General features: G+C 46.2%; 1 protein-coding gene across 2 annotated transcripts; it reads right to left on the bottom strand.

Moving 5' to 3' along the window:
* Positions 1-885: 885 nt before the first annotated feature.
* LOC125461845 (cytochrome P450 26C1-like) lies at positions 886-26,468 on the bottom strand. 2 transcript variants are annotated; one of them, XM_048551128.2, is made up of 6 exons: positions 26,045-26,468; positions 24,655-24,879; positions 23,500-23,775; positions 22,043-22,198; positions 10,210-10,779; positions 886-4,359 (listed from the first exon to the last, which is right to left on the bottom strand). In XM_048551128.2, the coding sequence occupies exons 1-6, from the start codon at positions 26,246-26,248 to the stop codon at positions 3,985-3,987; spliced, it is 1,806 nt and encodes a 601-aa protein (XP_048407085.1). In that variant the 5' UTR covers positions 26,249-26,468; the 3' UTR covers positions 886-3,984. The 2 variants fall into 2 exon arrangements, with proteins under 2 accessions (XP_048407085.1, XP_048407086.1); XM_048551129.2 differs by having other exon boundaries at positions 10,678-10,779.
* Between the last annotated feature and the right edge of the window lie 848 nt (positions 26,469-27,316).

Below are 27,316 nucleotides of genomic sequence, written 5' to 3'. Positions count from 1 at the left end.
ACTGCGGACACGATGGTCTGCCCGGAATTTGATGCAGAACATGAGATAGTGAAGTAAAAGAGAAATAATTCCTATAGCTTAGAATATTTAAAACTAGCAGAGTAATTCGGATTCCTGTTTGAACCTTCGTGAAGACATTTAGTTCATCGATGCTATTTCCAGTGGTATAAATTGTGGGATCCTGCGCATAACCACAGGTCCCTCCTTTCGTTAGTCTAAAAATATCAAACGTGCTTGAAAACTGAAGGCTATTCAAGGTTGCGGATGTTTCACAAAGTAAAGTGCATCCGCCTGCCTCATTCCACTCCCCACTCAGGAACCTCACTGAGCCTGCCCTGCACATCATTCCCCACTCAGGAACCTCACAAAGCCTGCCCCTGCACATCACTCCCCACTCAGGAACCTCACTCAGCCTGCCCCTGCACATCATTCCCCACTCAGGAACCTCACTCAGCCTGTCCATTCACATCACTCCGCACTCAGGGACCTCACTCAGTCTGCCCCTGCACATCACTCCACACTCAGGAACCTCACTAAGCCTGTACCTGCACATCACTCCGCACACAGGACCCTCACTCAGCCTGCCCCTGCATATCACTCCCCACTCAGGACCCTCACTCAGCCTGCCCTTGCACATCACTCCCCACTCAGGAACCTCACTCAGCCTGCCCCTGCACATCACTCCCCACTCAGGAACCTCACTCAGCCTGTCCATTCATATCAGTCCGCACTCAGAAACCTCACTCAGCCTGCCCCACGCACATCACTCCCCACTCAGGAACCTCACTCAGCCTGCCCCTGCACATCACTCCCCACTCAGGAACCTCACTCAGCCTGCCCCATCACATCACACCCCACTCAGGAACCTCACTCAGCCTGCCCCTGCACATCACTCCGCACTCAGGAACCTCACTCAGCCTGTCCCTTCACATCACTCCCCACTCAGGAACCTCACTCAGCCTGCCCCTGCACATCACTCCGCACTCAGGACCCTCACGCAGCCCGCCCCTGCACATCACTCCGCACTCAGGAACCTCACTCAGCCTGCCCCATCACATCACTCCCCACTCTGGAACCTCACTCAGCCTGCCCCTTCACATCACTGCCCACTCAGGAACCTCACTCAGCCTGCCCCTGCACATCACTCCCCACTCAGGAACCGGACTCAGCCTGCCCCTTCACATGACTCCCCACTCAGGAACCTCACTCAGCCTGCCCCTGCACATCACTCCCCACTCAGGGACCCGACTCGGCCTGCCCCTGCACATCATTCCCCGCTCAGGAACCTCAGTCAGCCTGCCCCATCACATCACTCCCCACTCAGGAACCTCACTCAGCCTGCCCCTACACATCACTCCCCACTCAGGAACCTCACTCAGCCTGTCCCTGCACATCACTCCCCACTCAGGAACCTCACTCAGCCTGCCCCATCACATCACTCCCCACTCAGGAACCTCACTCAGCCTGCCCCTACACATCACTCCCCACTCAGGAACCTCACTCAGCCTGTCCCTGCACATCACTCCCCACTCAGGAACCTCATTCAGCCTGCCCCTGCACATCATTACCCACTCAGGAACCTCACTCATCCTGCCCCTGCACATCACTCCCCACTCAGGAACCTCACTCAGCCTGCCCCTGCACATCACTCCGCACTCAGGACCCTCACTCAGCCTGTCCCTGCACATCACTCCCCACTCAGGAACCTCACCTGGCCTGCCCCTGCACATCACTCCGCACTCAGGAACCTCACTCAGCCTGTCCCTGCACATCACTCCCCACTCAGGAACCTCACTCAGCCTGCCCCATCACATCACTCCCCACTCTGGAACCTCACTCAGCCTGCCCCTTCACATCACTCCCCACTCAGGAACCTCACTCAGCCTGCCCCTGCACATCACTCCCCACTCAGGAACCGGACTCAGCCTGCCCCTTCACATGACTCCCCACTCAGGAACCTCACTCAGTCTGCCCCTGCACATCACTCCCCACTCAGGAACCTCACTCAGCCTGTCCCTGCACATGACTCCCCACTCAGGAACCTCACTCAGCCTGCCCCTGCACATCACTCCCCACTCAGGAACCTCACTCGGCCTGCCCTTCCACATCAGTCTGCACTCAGGAACCTCACTCAGCCTGTCCCTCCACATCACTCCCCACTCAGGACCCTCATTCAGCCTGCCCCTGCACATCACTCTCCACTCAGGAACCTCACTCAGCCTGCCCCTGCACATCACTTCCCACTCAGGAACCTCACTCAGCCTGCCCATGCACATCACTCCGCACTCAGGAATCTCACTCAGCCTGTCCCTTCACATCACTCCCCACTCAGGACCCTCATTCAGCCTGCCCCTGCACATCACTCTGCACTCATGAACCTCACTCAGCCTGTCCCTCCACATCACTCCCCACTCAGGAACCTCACCTGGCCTGCCCCTGCACATCACTCCGCACTCAGGACCCTCACGCAGCCTGCCCCTGCACATCACTCCGCACTCAGGAGCCTCACTCAGCCTGTCCCTGCACATCACTCCCCACTCAGGAACCTCACTGGGCCTGCCCCTCCACATCAGTCTGCACTCAGGAACCTCACTCAGCCTGTCCCTCCACATCACTCCCCACTCAGGAACCTCACTCAGACAGCCCCTGCGCATCACTCCCCACTCAGGAACCTCACTCAGCCTGCTTTGCACATCACTCCGCACTCAGGTCCCTCACTCAGCCTGCCCCTGCACATCACTCCGCACTCAGGAACCTCACTCAGCCTGTCCCTCCACATCAGTCCGCCCTCAGGAACCTCTCTCAGCCTATCCCTCCAAATCACTCCGCACTCAGACCCCTCACTCAGCCTGTCCCCACACATCACTCCCCACTCAGGAACCTCACTCAGCGTGCCCCTGCACATCACTCCCCACTCAGGACCCTCACTCAGCCTGCCCCTGCACATCACTCCGCACTCAGAACCCTCACTCAGCCTGCCCCTGCACATCACTCCGCACTCAGAACCCTCACTCAGCCTGCCCCTGCACATCACTCCCCACTCAGAACCCTCACTCAGCCTGCCCCTGCACATCACTCCCCACTCAGGAACCTCACTCTGCCTGCCCCTCCACATCAGTCTGCACTCAGGAACCTCACTCAGCCTGCCCCTGCACATCACTCCCCACTCAGGAACCTCACTCAGCCTGCCCCTGCACATCACTCTGCATTCAGGACCCTCACACAGCTTGTCCCTGCACATCACTCCCCACTCAGGACCCTCACTTAGCCTGTCCCTCTACAATACTCCTCATTCAGAACCATCAGATAGCCCGCTCACATCCTTCCCACTTACTCCCATGTCGGCTTCACACAACTGCCGTGCCATTAATAAATGGAGCTGTTACAACCCGACACGAGCGACACCCTCTGTCCAACAACAGCTTAACAGGCTCATCACTGAACTTTCATCACAGTATCCATGAACATCTTCTCTGCCGGTTGGAGAAATAACGGACATTTATTTCTGGGGGTTAAAACAAACGGTAAAGTCCGCGTTTTGTAAAACCACCCGCTTCCTCAGTAAAACCCAGCGGAAACAGTGAATTTGAAAGTGAGCAGAAATTAAGTTTCAAGTTCTCAATCTCAAATGGTGTTTGGAAACTGTCACTCTGGTCTTTCGCTCCTAGCTGCAGTACATCGGTACCTTTCACGACGTTGAAGTGCATAAAGTATAATGCTTTACAGCGGTTTATGTGGGAATCCCAGTTTTCAAATATTATTTGAATTATTCAAAGAACAGATGTTCCATAATAACTGAATGGAATGGGCTATCAGAAATAGGCTGCTCGCCACTGATATCAGTGGACATTTGCTCACTCAACAGCATTCACCTTTCCTGAAAAAATAGTCCGGCAGGGATGTGACCAGGTAGTTGTAAAGTCACTGGAAGCGAACTCCTGCCAAATTTCGACCATAAACAGCAACGCACCTCGTTTTGTCCTTTTATTTGTCATTCCCTGATGGGCGCTTTCTTTCCCTTGCCATCCCGCGATGAAAGCGAACCTTCAGCCCATCGACAGGGTGCACAACCGGGACAGTTTGCATCTTGGGGTAGGTGGCACTAGCCAGCTGCCAACTCGCTGCGCTGCTCAGTTCGACCGCCAGCGTTTTGAGGATCACTTGCGCCAGTTCTTTGCCGACGCAGCTACGAACGCCCCCTCCGAAAGGTAAATAATTAAACCTTCCCGCTTTGCTCTCATCCCGCTCCGGTCCAAAACGATCGGGATCGAAAGTGTCAGGGTTCAGGTAGACGGCTGCCGTTTCTTGTGTGTCACGAATGCTGTAGATAATATTCCACCCTTTGGGAATCTGACATCCCTGGGAATCAGAAAAAAGCATGTCATTTGTGACGACATTTCAAATTTTCAGCAAAGATAGACAACATTTAAGTGAAACGTACATCAATTCCTTCCTTTAACGTTGCAATCTCCTGCAAGAAGTCCCAAGTTGCTAACTAACAGCAAGGGTATAGGCCACAATATGTTGGAGAAGGACAGGAGTCACACGACACCGGATTATAGTCCAGCAGGTTTATTTGAAAACATAAGCGTAGCCCCTTCATCAGCTGAAGGAAGGAATACAGTGTAACGCGTTACAAGGCATTTTATAGGGCAAAGGGGAACGTGATCAGATAGCGGAAGTGAGAAAGATTTAGGGAAAATGGACAAGTCAAGAGGTGTTTAAAATCAGGGGAACGGGCTGACAAGAAGGAGGGGTTCAGCGAACGCTAAAGATAGGGGCACACGATGACTGACAACAGCAGTGAGTTAGAGTTAAGGGGCTGTGTATAATGATCAGCAGTTAGAGGAGATTAGCGAATCACAATGGGGAGGGGGAAGCTGCAGGTATTGAAGTCAATGCGTTGGGGAATGGGAAACCAAACGAGTAGTTCAATCAAATAGGACTGCACCGTGTAAAGGTAAAGACAGACTCTTGTAATCTGAATGATGTATGATTTGTGGAAGAGGAGGAGAGGTGAAGCTTAAGGCGATGAATTTGCGGTCTCAGCTTCGACCATGTGGCTGATCAGCACAAGGTCAAAGGCAATCTCATTTCATTTCCATAGCGACATCTTTCCCAACGTCCTGTCCTCATTCCTTTCTCCACTCCAGTAAACGCACAGAAGTGACGTTTAAAAGCACAGCACTTGCTACTCCCTCACGAAATCGATTAGTCTATCTATGTCAGCCTTGAGAAAGATTACTGCCGAGCAATTTGAATACCACAAACCCTGCCTGATTTGTTCCCACTCACAATCCCCTTGCAAACATGCACATTCTCCAACAGGATGACCTCACTGGAACCAGGAGTTTGAGCTAGTATTCCTACCAAGACAGGCTGAACATTACTGATACATATCAAATGGGAAACCAACCAAAGGCAGCCTGAATGTTCCATTATAACGACAATCGGAGCATTATTGCAAGGAGGAGTGTATTAACTAGAACATTTTAAAAGAAACTGACAATGAATACAGCTGTGCCTGGGCTTTGTGAATCTGGCTAATGGATGTAAAACACTGTACTCGTAATCAGATGAAGATACAATGTGCATTGAAATTGTCCAGTATGTTCAGAGAACTTAACCTACAGATATTAAGACAGGGCACCAACTCCACACCAGCTATTTCACATGTTGGATGGTCTAATGGCTCAAAGAGTGGATAGATAAATTGTTCCATCAAAAAGTTCCAAAGTGCAGACATTCAGTGATGATTACATAAGGTTCATCATCATCAGTGACTCCTTGAATACTAAAGCAGTCTGTGTCAACTTGCAGAAAAGCCAGGACATTATCCAGGTTTGGGCTGATAAGTAGCCAGTATTATTCACACTACACACAAGTGCAAAACAATGAACATCTCCAACAAAAGAGAATCCAGTCATCTCCCCCGAACATCCAATGGGATTGCTGTCACTTAATCCCCTATATCAACATTTTCAGATTACCATTGACCAGAAACTGAGCTCGATTACAACGGTTACAACAGCAGGTTCATAGCTTGGAATTCTGTAGTAGGTTACTCAACACAGGACACCCCAAACCTGATCATTATATATTCCAATACACAAGTCAGGAGTGTGCCTGATTACGAGTACAGTGCTTTACATCCATTAGCCAGATTCACAAAGCCCAGGCACAGCTGTATTCATTGTCAGTTTCTTTTAAAATGTTCTAGTTAATACACTCCTCCTTGCAAAGAACAGCAAATGCTGGAAATCAGAAACAAAAACAGAAATTGCTGGAAAAGATTACCTTCGCGTGTCACTGGACCTCAAACATTAACTCTGATTTCTGTCCATGGATGCTGCCAGTCCTGCTGAGCTTTTCCAGCAATTTCTCTGTGCTTCTGAATACTCTGCATTTACCTGAATGACCACAGCTTGAACAACATTTAAGAAGCTCAATGCCACCTAGGACAATGTAACAATTTGATTGGCAGTTCACATGCAACATTAAACATTCAGTGCTTTCACCACTGATACACTTTGACAGCAATGCATTCCATCTACAAAGTGCACCATGGCAGTTCACCAAGGCTCCTCTGACAGCACCTTCCAAGCTCATAAACTCTAACACCTAAAATCAACAATTGTAGCAAAGGAACACCACAACCTGTAATTTCCCCTCCAAGCTATACACTAACTTGGCTTGAAACTACATTATCATTCCTTTGTTCTTACCAGGTGAAAATCCCAAAGTTGCCTTTTTAGCAGCACTAAGGTAATATCTATGCCCCAGTGGACATCAGATGTTCAAGAAATCAGCTCACCATAATGTTCCCAAAGGCAGTGAGGGATGGGAATTTAAAGTTTTTTTTCTTTATTCATTCATGGGATAAGGACATCACTGGCTAGGCAGCATTTACTGTGCATCCCTAATTGCCCAGAGGGCAGTTAAGAGTCAACCACATTGCTGTGGGTCTGGATTCATATGTAGGCCAGACCAGGTAAGGATGGCAGTTTCCTTCCCAAAAGGACACTATGGACCATGTGAGTTTTTCCTGACAATCAATTCACAGTCATCATTATATTCTGAATTTCAGTTATTTTTATTGAATTCAAATTCCACCATCTGTCATAGTGGGATTCAAACCTGAGTCCCAGAAAACTATCTGGGTTTCTGGCTTAATTGGCTAGCGATAATACCACTAAGCCATTGCCTCCCCTATATTCTGGCCTAGCCAACAATGTACATGTGCCATGAAAGACTACATTTCAAAATAAGAACAGGAAGATTCTATGCTATGCAAAGTCAGCTGAACTCAGTCTGTGAGGTGTTTGACCTTCAGTCAAACATTGGGCACCAGTGCAAACCTTCTGTCACCACAATCAAATATCTTCAAATCCTGCTGGAAAATCCATGCATGTACTTCCTGATGCAAGGTGGTTTTGTGGCATAGTGGTAATGCCTCTACCTCTAGGCCAGAAGCTCTGGGTGTCAGCCCCACAATGTCTCATTAGCTATGGGACATGCATACACAACAAGGTCAAACACACTTGTTAGCCTGTAAATGCTTCCAATCTGCCTGATAGAAGATGGTGAAAATATGAGTGTCACCTGCTCAGCCATCCTAGCAATGGCAAAACACTGCAGTGCTGGAATAAACTGGCAGATGAAGTGATGGATGCAGGCAGTTACAATATTTAAAACACATTTGGTTAAGTTCACAAATAGGAAAGGTTTGGAGGGATATGGGCCAAGTGCAGGCAGGTGGGATTAGTTTAGTTTTGGAACATTATCGGCATGGACTGGTTGGACAGAAGTGTCTGATTCCATGCTAGATGACTCTAACTGTTCCAAATGTGAACCAATCCAACCTGACACTATGGTCCAACACTTGGAACTTAGGATGGGGGAAAATATACCTCTGATGGATTCCCTCAGAGATGGTAAGAACTGTTGTTGCTGGAGTCAGACATAACACAGTGTGGAGCTGGAAGAACACAGCAGGCCAGGCAGCATCAGAGGAGCAGGAAAGTTGATGCATCAGCCAAGAAGGGTCCTGACCCAAAACATCAACCTTCCTGCTCCTCTGATGCTGCCCAGCCTGCTGTCTTTTTCCAGTTCCATGCTGTGTTATCTCTGATGGACTGCACTAGCCATAGGCACACCGGACACCCAAGTTGAAATATGTTGAGTTAGCAACTCCCCAGACCCAGCATCCACCGTCATTCCCACCATGATCAGGAATCTCTGGGGCACTGTCAGAGGTGGAGTTTACCAGTTCAGAATATAGAACCCCTTCACTCATTAACTCCACTCAACAGCTTACTAGAGATGTCTAGAAAGGATCCCAGTACCAGCTATGCCCTATTAATTAGAAGATAACAAAATGTGAGGCTGGATGAACACAGCAGGCCAAGCAGCATCTCAGGAGCACAAAAGCTGACGTTTTGGGCCTAGACCCTTCATCAGAGAGGGGGACGGGGAGAGGGAACTGGAATAAATAGGGAGAGAGGGGGAGGCGGACCGAAGATGGAGAGTAAAGAAGATAGGTGGAGAGAGTATAGGTGGGGAGGTAGGGAGGGGATAGGTCAGTCCAGGGAAGACGGACAGGTCAAGGAGGTGGGATGAGGTTAGTAGGTAGATGGGGGTGCGGCTTGGGGTGGGAGGAAGGGATGGGTGAGAGGAAGAACAGGTTAGGGAGGCAGAGACAGGTTGGACTGGTTTTGGGATGCAGTGGGTGGGGGGGAAGAGCTGGGCTGGTTGTGTGGTGCAGTGGGGGGAGGGAACGAACTGGGCTGGTTTAGGGATGCAGTAGGGGAAGGGGAGATTTTGAAACTGGTGAAGTTCCTATTAATTAGATGGATTTATAGATAGAAATCAAAAGAGTTATGAAAAAGGGTCACTTGACTTGAAACGTTAACTCTGATTTCCCCCCACCGATGCTGCCAGACCCGCTGAGCTTTTCCAGCAATTTCATTTTTTGTTTCGGATTTACAGATAGAATATGCTAGGGAAAATTTCGGGCAGTCAGGTAGTATCTGTGGGGAAATGAAGTGTTAAGGCTTTAGATCAATGAGTTTCCATCAGAATTCAGTATTTGCTGTCCTTTGCCTTTGTTTTTACAAGGTATGTACAAATCCTGTTGGCCCCACGGGGACTGTGGACGGGCATAGTATCAGAAGTAGCAATACATTCCATTGCATTCCATCACTACATTTAATCCCATTGCCATACCTGTTGCTTTTGGATCAATAGTTATCCAGTCGTCCCATCCTCTCCTGTATCACCATCAGAAAATGGAGGGTATTTCTGAGGTTAGCTGAAATGGCCAATTCTCGAAATTGTTACAGCTCTACACCTTGCTATCTCCAAATTGTGGCATTTACGGCGGTGTCTGCGCCAGTCAAGGGGAAATTCCGCTGAACCTAAGACTTGGCGTCAAATCTCGGGTGATCGGGATTTATTTTCGGTAGGACCCCTGGCTTTATACACATTGCAGCAAATACTTGGGAGCCTCAGTAGGGTTTAAACGCGATCTGCCGCTATATCCTCTCGCTTCATACTTAGCCAACCATCTTATCCCTTTCAGTGTCACTGTGCCCCCAGTCTGTTCCCCCTCAGTCCCAATGAACGGGAGGATCACCTGCTACTTGCGGGATAAAGGGATATTTCCGAATCGAGGATAAATATCATGGACACGAATGTTCCGCTCCAGTTATTGGGATTGAATTGAACGGGATGTTGCAGAACTGCAGAGAAAATTACATGCAATTCCACAGTGAAAGACACGGCGATTGGTAAAGGGTGCAGAATCACGGGATTGTTAGGGTGCAGAAGGGGGCCATTCGGCCCGCCCTATCAGCACCAGCTCTCCAATAAGCATTAGGATTTAGTGCACTTCTCCCACCTTCGTCCCCCTCAGCTCTCTTCCCAGAGGAGTGTGAGAATGAGGCCGATTCATTCACTAACCATAAAGGCCTGCAGGGGCTGAATGGGCTGACGGAGCAGAGTTACTCACAAATTTCCAAGAGGAATTTGATGAACATTGGGAGAAACAGACAGCATTTACTGCGCTATCGGCGAGACGTGACTAACTAGGAATTTCCTCCAAAAGGAGCTTGACAGTCACGATGGGCCGAGTGGTCTCCGGTACTATTCACTCGGGATTTTCGAATTCCTCACGGGAAGGAAGAGATCCTTTGGCGGAGTGCTACTTACATTCAGTTCGAAGGTCTGTAATGCTGTCCTGTAGCCCCCTGAGACAGGGGGCAATAGCCTTAGCACCTCCTTGACCACACAGTCCAGGTAACGCAGGCGGCTGAGGGTATCCAACCTCAGGAGGGGCTGGCACTCACAGTCTGGAGCCTCTCTCTCTGGCACGGTGCCCTGGCTTGGCACGGCTTCTGGAAAGTGCCAGGCTCCAGGTTCCATCAGGGACTGGGAGCAGATTCCTTCTGGCATTACGCTGGCATGGCTCATGTTATCACCCATGGAGCTGCTGTCCCGGGTTACATTCTCTCGGGTGATAGGAGGAGGGCAGCCTTCAGCTCCCGGCCGATTGGCTTGGGATCCCATTCGGTGCTGAGCGCTGTTGTCGGGAGTTGAGGGCGTGTGGAGGGAGAGCGGCCAGTCCGGGGGACACTGACACTGAGCCAGCAGACCGTGCTGGTCCAGCTCCTGCCTCACCTTGTCCAGCGCCTCGGAGTGTTGCAGAAGTAGTAGCACCAGGGACGTGCAGGCACTCGCCGTCGTGGAGAAAGCAGCGAAAATCAGCTCGACAGCAGCTTCCTGCAAAAGAGAGAGAGGCGGCTGGTGATATTTGGCAATGTTCTAGACCGACGAAAGAGTCTTAACTGCTGTAAACTAATCAACCACAGAAACAAGGAACACACTCATCCGGGAGCGCCGGCCCATTTGGGAGATGGACAAAACGGTACACATCGATATACAGAACGAGATTCAATCGGTGCAGCTAATGCGCGTTAACAGATAATTTTCGAATCTGAATGCGTTAGTATAAAATATTGATCAAGTGGACTATTAAGTGTAATGTCTATTGAGCTTTCATCAGGGACTGTTTATTCCAGCACACTCAAAAATTCCAGATCCTAAAGAGATGTACTAACTGCTCCCTTGGGCAGGTTGTTCCTTTCTAATAGTATGCCTGTGTGTGTGTGTGTGTGTGTGTGTGTGTGTGTGTGTGTGTCTGTGTTTGTATGTGTGTCTGTGTGTGTGTGTGTTTGTGTGTGTCTGTGTGTGTTTGTGTGTGTCTGTGTTTGTGTGTGTCTGTGTGTGTGTTTGTCTGTGTGTGTGTGTTTGTGTGTGTGTCTGTGTTTGTGTGTGTGTGTGTTTGTCTGTGTGTGTGTGTCTGTGTGTGTCTGTGTGTGTGTCTGTGTTTGTGTGTGTCTGTGTGTGTCTGTGTTTGTGTGTGTCTGTGTGTGTGTGTGTCTGTGTTTGTGTGTGTGTCTGTGTTTGTGTGTGTGTCTGTGTTTGTGTGTGTGTGTTTGTGTCTCTGTGTTTGTGTGTGTGTGTCTGTGTTTGTGTGTGTGTCTGTGTTTGTGTGTCTGTGTTTGTGTGTCTGTGTATGTGTGTCTGTGTTTGTGTGTGTGTGTGTCTGTGTGTCTGTGTTTGTGTGTGTGTGTTTGTGTGTCTGTGTGTGTGTGTCTGTGTTTGTGTGTGTGTGTCTGTGTTTGTGTGTGTGTCTGTGTGTGTGTGTCTGTGTTTGTGTGTCTGTGTTTGTGTGTGTCTGTGTGTGTGTGCCTGTGTTTGTGTGTGTCTGTGTTTGTGTGTGTGTCTGTGTTTGTGTGTGTGTGAGTGTTTGTGTGTGTCTGTGTGTGTGTCTGTGTTTGTGTGTCTGTGTTTGTGTGTGTCTCTGTGTGTGTCTGTGTTTGTGTGTGTCTTTGTTTGTGTGTGTGTCTGTGTTTGTGTGTGTGTGAGTGTTTGTGTGTGTCTGTGTGTGTGTCTGTGTTTGTGTGTCTGTGTTTGTGTGTGTCTGTGTGTGTGTGTCTGTGTGTGTGTGTCTGTGTTTGTGTGTGTGTGTGTCTGTGTGTGTCTGTGTTTGTGTGTCTGTGTTTGTGTGTGTCCTGTGTGTGTGTGTGTGTCTGTGTTTGTGTGTCTGTGTTTGTGTGTGTGTGTCTGTGTGTGTGTCTGTGTTTGTGTGTCTGTGTTTGTGTGTGTCTGTGTTTGTGTGTCTGTGTTTGTGTGTGTGTCTGTGTTTGTCTGTGTGTTTGTGTGTGTGTGTGTGTGTCTGTGTTTGTGTGTGTGTGTGTCTGTGTGTGTGTGTCTGTGTCTGTGTTTGTGTGTGTGTGTCTGTGTGTGTCTGTGTTTGTGTGTGTCTGTGTTTGTGTGTGTGTCTGTGTTTGTGTGTGTGTCTGTGTCTGTGTGTGTCTGTGTTTGTGTGTGCGTCTGTGTTTGTGTGTGTGTGTCTGTGTGTGTGTGTTTCTGTGTTTGTGTGTGTGTCTGTGTTTGTGTGTGTCTGTGTTTGTGTGTATGTCTGTGTTTGTGTGTGTGTGTCTGTGTCTGTGTGTGTCTGTGTTTGTGTGTGTGTCTGTATGTGTGTGTGTGTGTGTCTGTGTTTGTGTATGTGTGTCTGTGTGTGTGTGTGTCTGTGTTTGTGTGTGTCTGTGTTTGTGTGTGTGTCTGTGTGTGTGTGTCTGTGTTTGTGTGTGTCTGTGTTTGTGTGTGTGTCTGTGTTTGTGTGTATGTCTGTGTGTGTGTGTCTGTGTTTGTGTGTGTCTGTGTTTGTGTGTGTCTGTGTTTGTGTGTGTGTCTGTGTGTGTGTCTGTGTTTGTGTGTGTCTGTGTTTGTGTGTGGTTTTGTACATAGTACTCAGCTGCACACGGTCAACCGTGACATTCAGGAAATCCCACACGGTTGACAAGAACTGACTGCTGTAGCCACCAGCAGCAGATACATTCAGTGGGTTCAAATCAAAACTGGTCAGAAAATAAAATTCATTAGGTGTTCTTGACCAGAACTATTTTAGATCTTGGCGTGGTGTGAATTTGACAGCATTCGGAGACACTACGGGAACAAACCCTTCCCAACCAGCGTTATGAAAATTGCCTGTCTGCTGCTGTTTGTCGGAGCTGGCTTTGCAAACATTGGCTGCAAAATTTCCTACGCTACCATGTTGGCTAGAGTTTGACAGAATACTCGATTGGTTGTAAAATGCTTTGGAACGTACTACATAAATATATATCTAGTTCCTCCTATAGGATAATTGCAGCACGCTCGCCACCGAATACATAATGTACTAGCGAGTTTTGAGGAGATTTGCAGCTCAGGTTGAGGTTCTGGATGTGAGTTTGCTCGCTGAGCTGGAAGGTTAGTTTTCAGACGTTTTGGCACCATTCTAGGTAACATCATCAGTGAGCCTCCGACGAAGCGCTGGTCTTATGTCCCGCTTTCTATCTGTTTAGGTTTCCTTGGGTTGGCGATGTCATTTCCTGTGTTTGTGATGTCATTTCCTGTTCTTTTTCTCAGTGGGTGGTAGATTGGCTCCAAATCAATGTGTTTGTTGTTGGAGTTCCAGTAGACTCGACCCCACAACTAGAGAACCAAATCACAGCCTTACTCAAAAAACTTCAAAAATCTGGAGAATTAAACGAGAGACTTCCAAAAAATGAAACCAGGTGGATCCAACACACCATGCTTCTACGGACTACCAAAAATTCACAAACCAGGAGCCCCCCCTCAGACTCATAGTGTTGCTGCCTGGAACACCAACCTACAGATTAGCCAAGGAACTACACCAAAGACTAAAACACTTAGTAGAAGATTCCCGCCGCTCCATTCGCTCCACCCAAGAATTCCTGAACACCAAAGACACCAAGATAGAAGAGGATGAAATAATGGTCTCCTTTGACGTAACAGCCCTGTTCACATCCATCAACATCAACCTGGCCAAAGAAACACTGACTACACTATTAGAAGAACCAAAGACACATACACCAGTCACCACCAACCTCATCAGCAAGGACATCAACAAGCTAGTGGACCTATGCCTTACCACCCACTTCACTTTCAATAACAAAACCTACAGACAAACCAACGGTACACCTATGGGATCTCCGATATCAGGGTTCTTAGCAGAGGCAGTAATGCAGAGACTCAAACAGCTCTGCCAATCATCCAACCCAAACTTTGGGTCCGCTACGTGGATGGCACCTTTGTCATCACTGAACAAAACAAATTAGAGGAAACCTTCAAGACCATCAATAATACCCTTTACTGGCATAACATTCACAAAAGAGGAGGAAAACAACAACAAACTGCCATTCCTAGATGTCACAGTAGAGCCAACAGTCAATGGGGAACTTCAAACCAGCGTCTACAGGAAAACAACACATACGGACCAAATACTGAACTACAGGAGCAACCATCCCAACACCCACAAACGAAGCTGCATTAGAACATTATTCCAATGAGCCACTACACACTGCAGCACAGAGGAACTACACAGAGCAGAAGAAAATCACCTATACAGCATATTCAAAAAGAACAGGTACCCAATGAACACAGTCCGCCGATTCCTCAGCAATAAACCCAAACAAACAGACAAAACGGGCTCAGAAACCATAACCACTCTCCCCTACACCAAAGACATTTCCGAAATGACTGCCAGACTACTCGGACCCCTTGGCATCAGGGTAGCCCACAAACCCACCAACACACTAAAACAGCAGCTAATGAACTTAAAAGACCCTCTACAGACAACAAGCAAAACAAACGTCATCTACAAAATACTTTGCAAGAACTGTGACAAACACTACATTGGACAAACAGGCAGAAAGCTAGCCACCAGGATACATGAACATCAACTAGCCACAAAACGACATGACCCACTATCACTCGTATCCTTACATACAGATGAGGAAGGACACCACTTTGATTGGGACAACACATCCCTCCTAGGACAAGCCAGACAGAGACACGCACGAGAATTCCTAGAAGCACGGCATTCCAACCGGAACTCCACCAACAAACACATTGATTTGGAGCCAATCTACCACCCCTTGAGAAAAAGAACAGGAAATGACATCACCAATGCAGGAAATGACATCACCAACCCAAGGAAACCTAAACAGATAAATAGAAAGCGGGACATAAGACCAGCGCTTCGTCGGAGGCTCACTGATGATGCTACCTAGAATGGTGACGAAACGTCTGAAAACTAACCTTCCAGCTCAGCGAGCAAACTCACATCCAGAACATAATGTACTCATTGGGAGACACTCTCTGTAATCCTTCCTTGGTTTAATTTGCCACAATATGACCAGCATTTCTCTGAAGGATGTTGAGGATGTCTTCGCTTATCAGAGCTCTTCAAATTAATTCAAAAATCCTGCATCTGTTCAGAAGTGGAAAGAATAAACTTACATTTACACAGCACTCCTCACAATCAGAGACTGTTCCAAAGTGCTTCACCACTGACCAAAGTTTTGAGGGGTGAATTTTTTTTTTCACTCTTCTTCAAATAGACTATTCAAACTTTCAAGAGCCAGCTCATTCGTATTGTGGTTGTGTGATACAGATCACTTTGGATGTGAGCTGCTGTGGCACAAAGCATTTTTACAGGCAAGCTACAGGTTGGAGCTGAGGAAGATGACAGTGGAGGTTCTAATTTTCAGCCCATCATACATTTGACTAGGAATCTCTTCCAGTTTCAGCACCTAGTATTGGTGTGCATTGAATGATACTTATGTAGAGACTTGATCTGATTGGTCATTTTGGGGATGCATCTTTCTTGGCAAACAAGTCCTGGAATCCAAAAATGTGAACCCAAAGCGTCTGACTCACAGAGGGCTATCATCCACCACACCATAAGACCTCTCAACATTTATATTATAGCAAGGATTTATCAAAATAAAAGAAATGTAATAACAGCAGTGAGATACCTTGCTGTCACAAACCTGAAACTCTTATCTGTTTCCCATATATTTTCCAATCATCTCAATGTTTTCTATTCTGCCTTTTTTTGTTCCTTGATTCAATGCTTAGATTCCTTGCTGATGTACAATTCATGGGAATCAATTAACTTTTGACACTTTCTCCATGTGTCTTGTTTGAGCTCAGATGATCAGCAATAATGGCAATTTAACAGGGATGGACACCACATCGAAAGTTATTCGTACATTCACTAATGACTATATGAAACATCCCCAGCAAGGTCATTTGGTAGCAAGAACAGGAAGTCAAGTTAATTTTCGGCTCTCTAAACAAAGGTCTTAATGTCATTTTTACCCAACTATTCTCACCAAAATCAGTTAATTCAATGTAATCAGCAGTGGAACTTGAGTCCCCTCTGATCCATATGGCTCAATTGAAGAGCAGTTTACCCAGCAATAGTGGAGAAAAAGATATGGTTTTATACAACACTTTCTAGTTCTTCTTCATCCAATCTAAAATATGACATTAAAAACAAATAAGAAGGATTGATGATCAGAAATTTCACAAAAGAAACTAGGAGCAAAAATAAACAATATAAGAAGAAAACTCCTGTTTGCTAATATTCCGGTTTTCTTTGATGAAAAATGTGATACAATAACATTTCACCGGTCTGACATATTTCAAGGACAATGGGATATTAACTGAACACATTTAAACATTAGGAGTCACATTCTATGGTAAGAATACGAACTCATGATCAACTTCTGTTTCTTTACTCTGCACTAGTGACTGTACTTATTAACACAGGGAAACACGGCAACAGAATGACACTGAATCCCTTCAGGTTATATATTGCAAACACCTTATAAAGTCTAATTCATCTTTACATGCTTCATTTAATCCTTGTGAAAATGAAAGATAATTAAAAATAATCCCCAGACTTTTCATGTACAAATAGAAACAAAATATTGACTATATTGCTGTCTACAAATGACATGCCGCACTTTGTCTCCTTCCTTTGCGTGAGGACAATATCTTGAAAGAATCTTGCACCTTACACCATATCAATCTCTATCAATTCCAGTCCTCTTTTTAGTCAGATATTCTCCAAATCCATTTTGAAGGATTTCACTTACATAATTGCAACTTTTTTAGCCCGAAATTCAATGGTCTGAGCAAATTGATTTCACTTGTTCTCTGGATTTACTACAGCTGGACTTCAGGTTTTCTAACATACCAACCCGCATTGCATTATTGTCACCAGTATCAAATTGTTAAGCTATTGAACTGCCTGAGTTGGATAGTAAAAATCCTATAATGCAGTCATATTGATTTAAGGTTGATCCTTCTACTCCCAGTTTACAAATTTCTGGTCTAACTGCGTGCACAGGGTACTCTAAAACTAAAGAATATGGATCATAGTGTTCACTCAAATCACCAGGCACAATAAAAGGCATGTGTGGAATGGACTGCTCAAAGCAACGTTGTAAAATTTACAACAACTTGGCTATTATCCAACTATCAATGCAGAGTTTGAGTGTTAGCAACAACCCGTCTCGAAAACATCTTTTCCAATATGACATGGTATTTCACTCTTACTGTCTGAGTGTCTCCTTTATCCTAAATGGACACATCATTTTTGAGTAAGTGTTGTAAGATATGACTCAATCATTCACAGACACAAAGAACCAAAGTAAGTTCAATACTGCTATTTTATTAAAAGAACAGAGCTGAAGAAATCTGTAATATATATTTGGTTTAGCTGATGCCATTGAATATTTCCTTGGAGGATAATGTCAAGAAGGAGTAAGAAGCTGATCCATGAAGCTGTCAGATTCTAGTAAAATCTCATTTACTAATGCCTTTAAGAGCAGGAAATCTGCAATTTCTACACGTGATTCCAATCACACAATCAATACATAACTGCCTCTAATGTGGTCTAGATGCATTAAAACTACAGATCACAATGGTTCATCACCTTTTCAAGGCAAATCGAGATTGGAAATAAATATTGGTCTTGGCTGCAGCTCCACATCCCTCAATTAAATTCAAAACATGAGTGCGTATAAATTTTCATTGTAGGTGTCACCGTTTATCACACTTGATTAAGGTATACAGTAACAACTGATCTTGTTGAATTTATAGTTCATTTGTTAAGTGCACTGCCGTGGTGTAGGGTTTTCACAAGTTTTTGAAATAATTTGTATTGTGTTCTGCAGTTGTCTCAAAACAGTCAAGTTGGGACAGCAGTGAGAGCATTGCAGCCAAGGAAAACATAAATTTATGTAGGAAAATTGGAATTAGGAGTAAGAGTAGGCAATTCAACACATCAAGCCTGCTCCACTATTTAACATGACCATGAATGATCTTGTCTTGGTCTGACGTCCATTCTCTTGCCTGCTCCCCCATAACTCTTTATCCCACTTTTTGTCAGAACATATCTATTTTTTTCTTGAATCTATTGATTGATTCCGTCTCCACTGCAATATGGGGCAGTGAGTTCCACAGATTCACAACCCTCTGAAAGAAATAGTTTCTCCTCATCTCAGTTTTGAACCTACCTCCTCTCCTTCTATATCTACGACCTCTTGTTCAAGACTGTCCCACAAGGGGGCACATCTGTTCAACAGCCGCCTTATCAATCCCCTTCATCATTTTATATACCTCAATCAGATCCCCTCCCCACCCCCATCTTCTAAACTCCAGCAAGTACAAGCACAAGCTATTCAATTGCTCCTTTTCAACCCTGGAATCAATCTGGTGAACCTCCTCTGAACTACCTGCAGTGCCATCCTCAAGTTAGGAGACCAAAATTGGACACAAGACTTCAGGTGTGGTTCCACCAACACTTTATACAATTTTGCCAAGCTTTTGCACCTCATCAATCAGCTTCAGCTATTTTGATAATGGAGCCAATGTGTGGATTGCACTAGTTATAAAATGAGTAAGTATTTGGAAATATTCAAACATGCAGATCCCTTGCCTGACTGGTGAAAGGGAAATCTAGAATGGCAGCTATTTTATTCACATTTCATTAATTTGTACCACCTTAGAAAGGTCACTAATGGAGTGGTACAGTAAAAGCATTTGATATTATCATTCCACCATTGTTAGGATTGAGTTATATTCACAATGCAGGAGCCTCTAGGAGTCTAAAAACAACAAGGAGCAGCAGAAACAGAGAGCACTAACTTGTACCTCTGAAACCAGTCTGCATTTTTGGTTTATGTTATTGTTCTTGGTGTTGACTTTAGGAGAATAATTAACTTAATACTATTAACATCTAAGACTGGATGTGGAGAATTATTTTGAGCTAATGGCATCTAGTTTGCAATAATTGCCCTTAAATTGAATTGTGAGAGCCAGGAGAAGGCTCAGTGCGCATATTTACATGATAGAAGCAGTTTTATAAAAGTATGCAGAAGATGGTCATATATCATAAAGAACAAAATGTCTTAAATTCTAAAGCGTAGCACATCACATGGATCGTGAAATACTTTTCGAATCTAATTTCTGAAGACTCTGGAGTAATACTCAATGCAAGTCAAAAGAAAGCAGCGTGACAGTCCAGCAAAGGATATTGCATATATTACTCCAATGAAGAACCTGGTTAGGACTAATGCTAAAGTATATGTCTAACTGAACTTCAATGCAAAACGCTTTGACTGGCTCCTGTTTGCCTGAAACTCCAAATCATTCTTCGCAAGTATTAGTTCTGCACACACAGAACACAGGCTGCACCAGATCTTTCCCAATAACTATGAATCTGAACGTCTTGAATATAATGACTCCTTAGGCTTTTAAACTAAGGTCAAATGTGTTTAAAAAGAGTTAAGCTCTTGACTGAGTAATGTGCAAGCCAGTGTTGAAAATGTACTCAATCTAAACCCAAATGAAGGATTTTCCTACCAAGTAACTTCACAGCAATTCACTTAATCCATAACCCTGTTCAACACTAAAAATATAACACTAAAACAACATGGACATCTCTTCAAACTGACCCCAAATTTGTTGTGTAAACCCTTTATTACTAACATCAAAATCACTGTACAGTAGGACACTTGTTATTTTTATTCAAATCCCCCACTGAGCTAACCCCAATATATATTTCCAGTTATAACATCAGTCATAATGTTGACTGGGTCCCAATGACTCAGTGAGTGATGTTCTTTTGATCATTGGTGGAATGCCTAGTTTTAGAGTGATTTCCTTTTGCATCTTCTCTTTATCAAAATAAAACAAATGGGAAAAAGAGGAAAAACGTCTCCACAGACAGGTAACGCGCAGTATATTATCACAGGTCCAATTTTGAATACCATTTACATTTTCTTTTCAGCTTTAGTACAAGGAAAAGTCTAATTTGGAAAAGAAGATGTTTTAAGTGTTGGTATGAATAAAATAAGTAAATTGAAGTTATGCTCATGAAATTCATGAAATTTTTCACTTTCAAAGCATAGCATGTTAGCCCCTTGATTTGGTTCCATCTTCATAATGTATTCCTAGATATCTGTGGTGATCCATGCAACTATAAAAATCTATTACTTTTTAAATTATCACAATACTTTGAGAGAACAGGAATATTACCTTTCTCTAGTCCATATATTAATATTCTGTTCAGAAGAAAATTAGAAAAATGATTGATTAGTGAAGTAATTGCTACAATATTTGGGAAGTTCTTAATGAACAATTTAAATGTTTTGATTAAAGTCCACTGAACTGGAAATGTTAACTTTTCTTTCTTCCCACAACTGCTGCCAGACCTACTGAGTTACACCAGCAATTTTTCTTTGTGTTTCAATTCCAATGTCCTTGTTTTCCAAGAACAATGGGATAGATTCCCATGAAACCACAGATGAGCCAGAACCAAATATTGCATTTACACTCCAGCTGCGATTTTCACATAGTACCAATACCACAGATAGAGTGTGAGTCCAGAATGTGGGACCAGTCCAAATACAGAGGCAAAGGCGGAGAAATCCCACACCCATTGCACCTGGCTGCATGGTGGTAAACGTAGCGGACTCTATATTTAGAAATATTAATTTAAAATAATAAATGCTTGAAAGGTTCGGCACTTCAGACAGTATCTTTGAATTGAGAAAATGAGATAAAGAATCAGGTCTTGCATAACCGATTTTGCCTGACCTGCTAAACATTTCGAGCACTTTCGTAATTGTTTCAGGTTTCTGGCATCCGCAATATTGAGGTTTTGCTCACTATTCAATCTTGGGCTTCACGCACGCTAATGTAAAAGGGAATCGTGCCTATGCACGTAACCCACTGCTGAGCAGAATTCTTTACATTATCCTAACTATCCAGGAGAGAAGTTACAATTCTAGCTGGGAGCAAACGCGGTTTGAAAAGACTCATTCTCACACAATATTTCCAATTCTATCAGTCGCCTTCTCTTTCCCGGTTTGAAACGAATTCAGATTAAGACGATTCACACAACAACACGCATGCACAAAAGACCTGGGTTGTTTTTTGGAGCTATTACGCCATTGTTTCACCAGCATTTCTAGAAGGTACAGTTAAGTGGAGAAAGGTTTCTCGCATCCAGTACTTTTAAAAAGCAACTCCCGCCGGTCTGCCCCAGCCTGGTGGAGATTCCCCCTGCCGGTTGGGAGCTAATAACACGGGAGGGAACTATACGGAGGGTGCTGTTTTCACATCACTGTAAGTGTCGCCGGAAATAAGGAGAGTCTGCGGGTGCTGGGTAAAGTTAGCCCGAACTACTTCTCGGCAAAACAGGGTCCGAGCACGAAAAACGCCCAGGAGCTGATATTAGTGAGAGAGCGCTGTTTGAGCGCTGAAAATTTTGATGGCTCAAATATTCGGATGTTGATGTAAATAATCTAGTCCCATTGGCCCATATCCCTCGAAAGCCTTCCTATTTATATACTCCAGATGCATTTAGACCAGTTTTGTTCACACTGGGATTAATAAGGGAGATGAGGTTTTTTGAAGAAGTTTCTGGAGGAATTTCTGAAGAAGGGTCTAGGCCTGAAACATCAGCTTTCCTGCTCCTCTGATGCTGCTTGGCCTGCTGTGTTCATCCAGCTCCACACTTTGCTATCTCTTAACAAGGGAGATGTCTGGATCAGACCGAGGTGGTGAAATCCGGGACATTTGGAAGGAGGCGAACTAATTCACCGCTTACCTTCAGCTCCTGGAGGTTTAACTCCTTCCCATTTTCCCGGGCACTGTGCAGCATCAAGGTCAGAGCGTCAGGCTGAGGAGCCAGACGGTTTGCCTGCAGCTTCTCTCTGATCGCAGTTTCCAGGTATTCGTGCAGGGCGTTCCGTGCTTTGATACCCTGATTGAAAGGAAAACGAAATGAGCGTTTCAATGGACTCGACCTTTATAGATGAAGCTGCTTGAGAACCGGATTCAATACGGCTTTCGCTCCGGATTTTAAAAAAAAGCCCCTCGATGAGAATTCTGACATGTCCCCTTTTGAATTGCACAGTGACCCTCCCGCAAGACATATCAGCTCTGGCGAAGCGTTATCTAGACTCGAAACGTTAGCTTGCTCTCTCCCCGTGGATGCTGCCTGGCCGTCTGTGATTCCAGCAATTTTGTTTTGTTTTTAGTACAGATTCCAGCGTCTGCAGTAATTTGCTCCGATCCTGTAAGACTGCCGGCAATTTGACAGCAAATTGTTCGTTTTAAAGCCACTACCGTTTAATGTACGACCGAGTGCACACTGCCGCACAGAAACAGCGCTCTGAGGAAAACTTAACTTCAAAGTTGGGGTGAGAAAGGAAACAAACGCTGAGATGGTACTGAGGGATAGGAGGAACTGCAGAAGCTGGAGAATCTGAGATAACACGGTGTAGAGCTGGAAGAACACAGCAGGCCAAGCAGAATTAAAGGAGCAGGAAAGCTGATGTTTTGGGCCTGGACCTTTCTTCAGAAAGGGTCAGAAAATTTCTGAAGAAGGGTCCAGGCCCGAAATGTCAGCTTTCCGGCTCCCCTGATGTTGTTTGGCCTGCTGTGTTCATCCAGCTCTACACCTTGTTATCTCAAATGGTACTGAACTGGGAGACACGACTCTGAGGGGATTAGATAGACGCAACATTTCCCCCTTAGTGGCTGGATCAATAAGAGTATGAGGGGGGATTTGTTAAAGGGCAGTAAGGTGAGATAGGATGTAAGGAAGACAGTTTTACACTCAGGTGATGGTGAGTATCTGAAATCGCTGCCTAAAAGGCTGGAAGAGGCAGAAATCTTCATAACATTGAAGAAATAGATGATCTCTTGAGGCGCCATAACATACAACGTTATGGATCTGGGGTTGGAAAAGGGAAGCAAAATAGATAGGTCCCTAATGATTGGCATGGACTCGACGGGCCGAATGGCTTCGTAACGATGCCGCTTGCTGGGCGCAAAAGCCTCTATTCAATATTCCGGGAATCCAGTCACAGCGCAGGGGCTGGGCTGAGTAAACAGCTACAAGGAAAGGTTTCACTCTCTCCCTCTGTGCTAGTCTAACTGCCGCCACACCTTCAGCTTCTTACAGAAAAGTCACCATACACACGAGCTGGAGCCGAGGCTAGGGCTTGCAGCCGCCCCGGGGGAGAGGCAGGCTATGGATTGGGGTTGACACGACCTTACCTTCCTCAAGCCGCTGAACGGCATGTCCACAGGTAGCGAGAAGATGTTCTCCACCAGCTGCTCAAAGGTAGCGGTCAGGCGGTCGAGTTGCTGGTCGGCCGCCCGCAGACCCAGCAGGATCCGGACTGCGATACAGAAAGTCAGCGCCTTGGCGGCCGGGTAGACAGCGACCGGAGACGGGCCCCTGCACCAAGCCCGGACCCGGGAGCGGACCAGCTGCTGGATCCCGGGGAGGTAGCTGTCCAGGGCGGCGTGGCTGAATACCCGGGCCAGTATCTGTAAAGGCAAGGAAAGAGTGAGCGAGAGGGAGTGTGCTCTAGCATCCGTGAGAGAGAGAACTCTAACACAAGAAAGCGTGTGTGAGAGAGTGTGCTTTTACATAAAAATAGCGTGAGAGAGAGCTCTGACACACAGAGGGAGAGAGAGAGCTCTACTACAAAAACAGGGAGAGAGCTCTAACACAGAAACAGTGAGAGAGAGTGTGCTCTAACACAGAAAATGTATGTGAGAGCTCTAAGATAAAGACAGTGTGTGTGAGAGAGTGTGCTCTAACATAGAAACAGGGAGAGAGCTCTAACACAAACAGTGAGCGAAAGAGAGAGTTCGAACACAGACAGTGAGCCAGAGAGTGTGCTCTAACACAGAAACAATGTGTGTGTGTGAGAGAACACTAACACAAAGACAGAGTGAGACAGTGTGCTCTAACAGAGAGAGAAATATGTGTGGAGAGAGAAACCGGGGTAAACATTTCGAGCCGGGGTTGACTTCTTCAGGGTTCTGAAGTTCGGAACGAGAGTCACAGCGGACTGGAAACATTACTTCTGTTCCTGTCTCCACAGATATACTCAGACCTGCTGTATTTCTCCAGCACTTTCCGGATTAATTCCAGGTTGCCAACATTCACAGTATTTTGCCGTTTTGTGTTTAGCGAGCGAGCTCCTGGATGAACACGGGAACGCTCCATGGCCGCTTATGTTCTGGTTAAACCCGGAAAGATCTCCCGAGTGCAGGGAGCGCCCGATCACAGACGGAAGAGTGCGTGCACCTTTATTAGGAGGCGGCAACTTGGATGGCTAACCCCTCCACCACCCCCCCACCCCTCCGGGCACAGTGTCCGGTAGAGAGCCGCCGGCCCTGGCACGGGTACTCACTCACCTTCCTCCGCTGGCGATGCAGTTCCCCGCTCGAGTTGCCCAGCGTGTTAAGTCCCAGCAGAAGCCTGGTGCTGTGCGGCCACTGAGCGCTCACCAGGCGGTGTTCCCCCAGCAGGATCCTGCGGATGTTCTCGGCGCCGCTCACTCGGATCACCGGGCGGCCCAGCAAGTGCGTCTTGAAGACATTCCCGTATTTCTCTCTCCTGGAAGTGTGGAATTTGGAGCCCTGGCGAAACAAGCAGTCACTGCGCTGAGGCCAGTCGATGTGTGTGTGTCTCTCTGCGTGTGTGTGAATAGGAGATGGAAGGACTGGGACAGCTCCAAGCTGCTAGCTACAAATAATATCCGAAATGAATGGTATCCGCTCACTCAGCAGCGGTTCAGCCTCTCATAGAATCCCTACAGTGCTGCGGGAGGCCTTTCGGCCCATCGCGTCTGTACCGACCCTCTGAAGAGGATCCCACCCCTACTCGAACCACTAACGCCTCATTTCCCTGGGTTACCTGCCTATCTTGCAAATCCCTGAACACTACAAAGCACCGATCATAGCCAAAGCACCTAATCTGCACATCTCTCAGTGGGGTGCAGTTCTAAAGCACAATCCATTCTCAGCAGTAACGGGTGACTCCTCTCCCCGCTCCCCACCCAATCCCCCCAGAGCCTGGGTTCAGGAGACCCACATTGCTCAGTCAATGGTTAATCCAAACATTACAGAAACAGCGGAATTATCGTCACTGGAATATCAGGTGGATTAGCTACACTTTGACCTCAACGGGTTCATCCTTGCCCGGCCAGAGCTGTACTGCTGGAGCCTGACTACCTTTCACAATTTGTGGAACAAATGCTGATTGTGGGATCTTCCTGTGCAGAATGATGATAAGTTCTGTTCTAGAACCTGGTTGTTCGTTCCGGTTTTGCTTCTGTGTTGGGAAGAGTGGTCATAACGTCTGTTCTTCAATCAGCTGCTTACTACTGTTCTGATGGAACTAGGGGCTGTAAATCTGGGAGAGCAGGCTGGAGCTTTAGCAGATTTATTGGGGTCATGTCACTTTCTCGAGCTGCATTCAGTCACCTTACAAACTGTGCATTGGTGATGAGCTCTGTTTTTTTTAAAGCGAAGGAAGCCCGAACGGATAGAAAAGGGAAGCCTTGTGCGGAGAACGGATCTTCTGACACTAACAGATTCGCAGGGCACCTGCTCACGGCAGAAAGTGTCACACCGTGAGCGAAGACAGCAATGGGAGCTGAGTTGAGGGTCTCCTGCTACAGCAGTTTGCGTGTTAGAAAGAGAAACGCCAATGGGTTGTACCCATCTCACTGGCACTGAGCTCAGGAACTCTCGCCAGCGGGCTCGATGGCCACGACACTAGAGCTGCTCCTATTCTACCTACCTCCACCATCCAGTGCAACGTCTCTCCGAGTAACGGCCAGCCCATTGAGCCCTTCGGAAGGGGCAGCTTGTTGCCCCGGTCTCTGCTCACATTCCAGCCGAGGGTCCAGAGCTGGCGGGAGACGGCGAGCAGGAGAAGCAGCGACAGCAGCGAGGTGAGAGCGGTGCCCAGGGCAGCCAGGAAGTGCAGGCCGAGCGGCATCATGACCAGCCCGGATCTCGGAGTTAACAAGGTGCCCCAAGTCCCAGGGAATCTCCGCTCGGCTCCTACACACAAAACATTCACGGCTTTACGAGGAACAGAAATACTGTAACCCCTCCCCTGTCGTTAGTGAAACTATTGGGAGGAGGGGATAAAATGAAGTGATAAAGTCTACGGGCCACAAAAATCTGACCGAAAACAAAAATGTTACGTTAGATTTACAGTTCCTTCTTTTTCCCAGTTTATGAAGTAGAATTCCTGATGGATACTAATTTTCCTTTCAGCAAACTCTCCATCGTCGCAACGAGAGTTCATTCAAAAGAAAAAAAGGAATTATAACAAGCCTAAAATCGTCGCAACGAGAGTTCATTCAAAAGAAAAAAAGGAATTATAACAAGCCTAAAATTAAAAGGATAAAGAAGGAACTGTAAATCTAACGTAACATTTTCCATCAGGAATTCTACTTCATAAACTGGGAAAAAGAAACAGCGCTCCGTCTTTACTTATTCGCTGATATTCCTAAATGCATTCGTGGTTACTGGCCTCCCCGAGTGGAACAGGTCATTCTTAGCCGGTGGGTAATGTACAGACCCCTCGTTTTCTACCGACACTGACCGAGGTAAATCCCTGTGATGCACCGTGTAAGGAGTCAGATCTGCGCCCGAGTTCGCTCAGTAACGCGGTTTAATTCATTAATGTTTGGCAAATCGACCATCAAAATCTGCCTGGGATAAATCAAAAAGTAATCAGAAGTTTCCAGCTTATTGCAGAGAATCATCTCGGCTCCGTCGTTGAGAGTGAGAAGCGGTATTGAAGGTAATGTTAAACACACTCAGACTTTGCTGGAGAAACTCAGCAGATGAGGAGAGAGGAAACTCGAGTTTACATTTCGAAACCTTCTGTCTCTGACCCTGCTAAGTTTCTCCAACGATTTCAGTTTCAGATTTGCAGCCCCCGCAGTTTTTGCTTTCATGAAGGGAGTGTTAACAGTGAACCCGACGGCGAATAAACATGGGGCATGCCCTCACCCTAACAAGAAAAACACAGCCATGTGAACATTTGCAGACTGAA

The sequence above is a fragment of the Stegostoma tigrinum genome, chromosome 20, assembly GCF_030684315.1.
Source record: "Stegostoma tigrinum isolate sSteTig4 chromosome 20, sSteTig4.hap1, whole genome shotgun sequence".
Lineage (NCBI taxonomy): Eukaryota > Metazoa > Chordata > Chondrichthyes > Orectolobiformes > Stegostomatidae > Stegostoma > Stegostoma tigrinum.
The sequence above is the reverse complement of the archived record's forward strand: the minus strand, read 5'-3'. Positions and strand labels throughout refer to the sequence as shown.

Coding starts and splice junctions, on each gene's coding strand:
- LOC125461845 (XM_048551128.2), bottom strand. CDS start 26,248: ATGATGCCGCTCGGCCTGCACTTCCTGGCTGCCCTGGGCACCGCTCTC. Junction 24,880..26,044: donor CGTTGCACTGGATGGTGGAG/GTAGGTAGAATA, acceptor TTGTTTCGCCAG/GGCTCCAAATTCCACACTTC. Junction 22,199..23,499: donor CGTTCAGCGGCTTGAGGAAG/GTAAGGTCGTGT, acceptor CCTTTCAATCAG/GGTATCAAAGCACGGAACGC.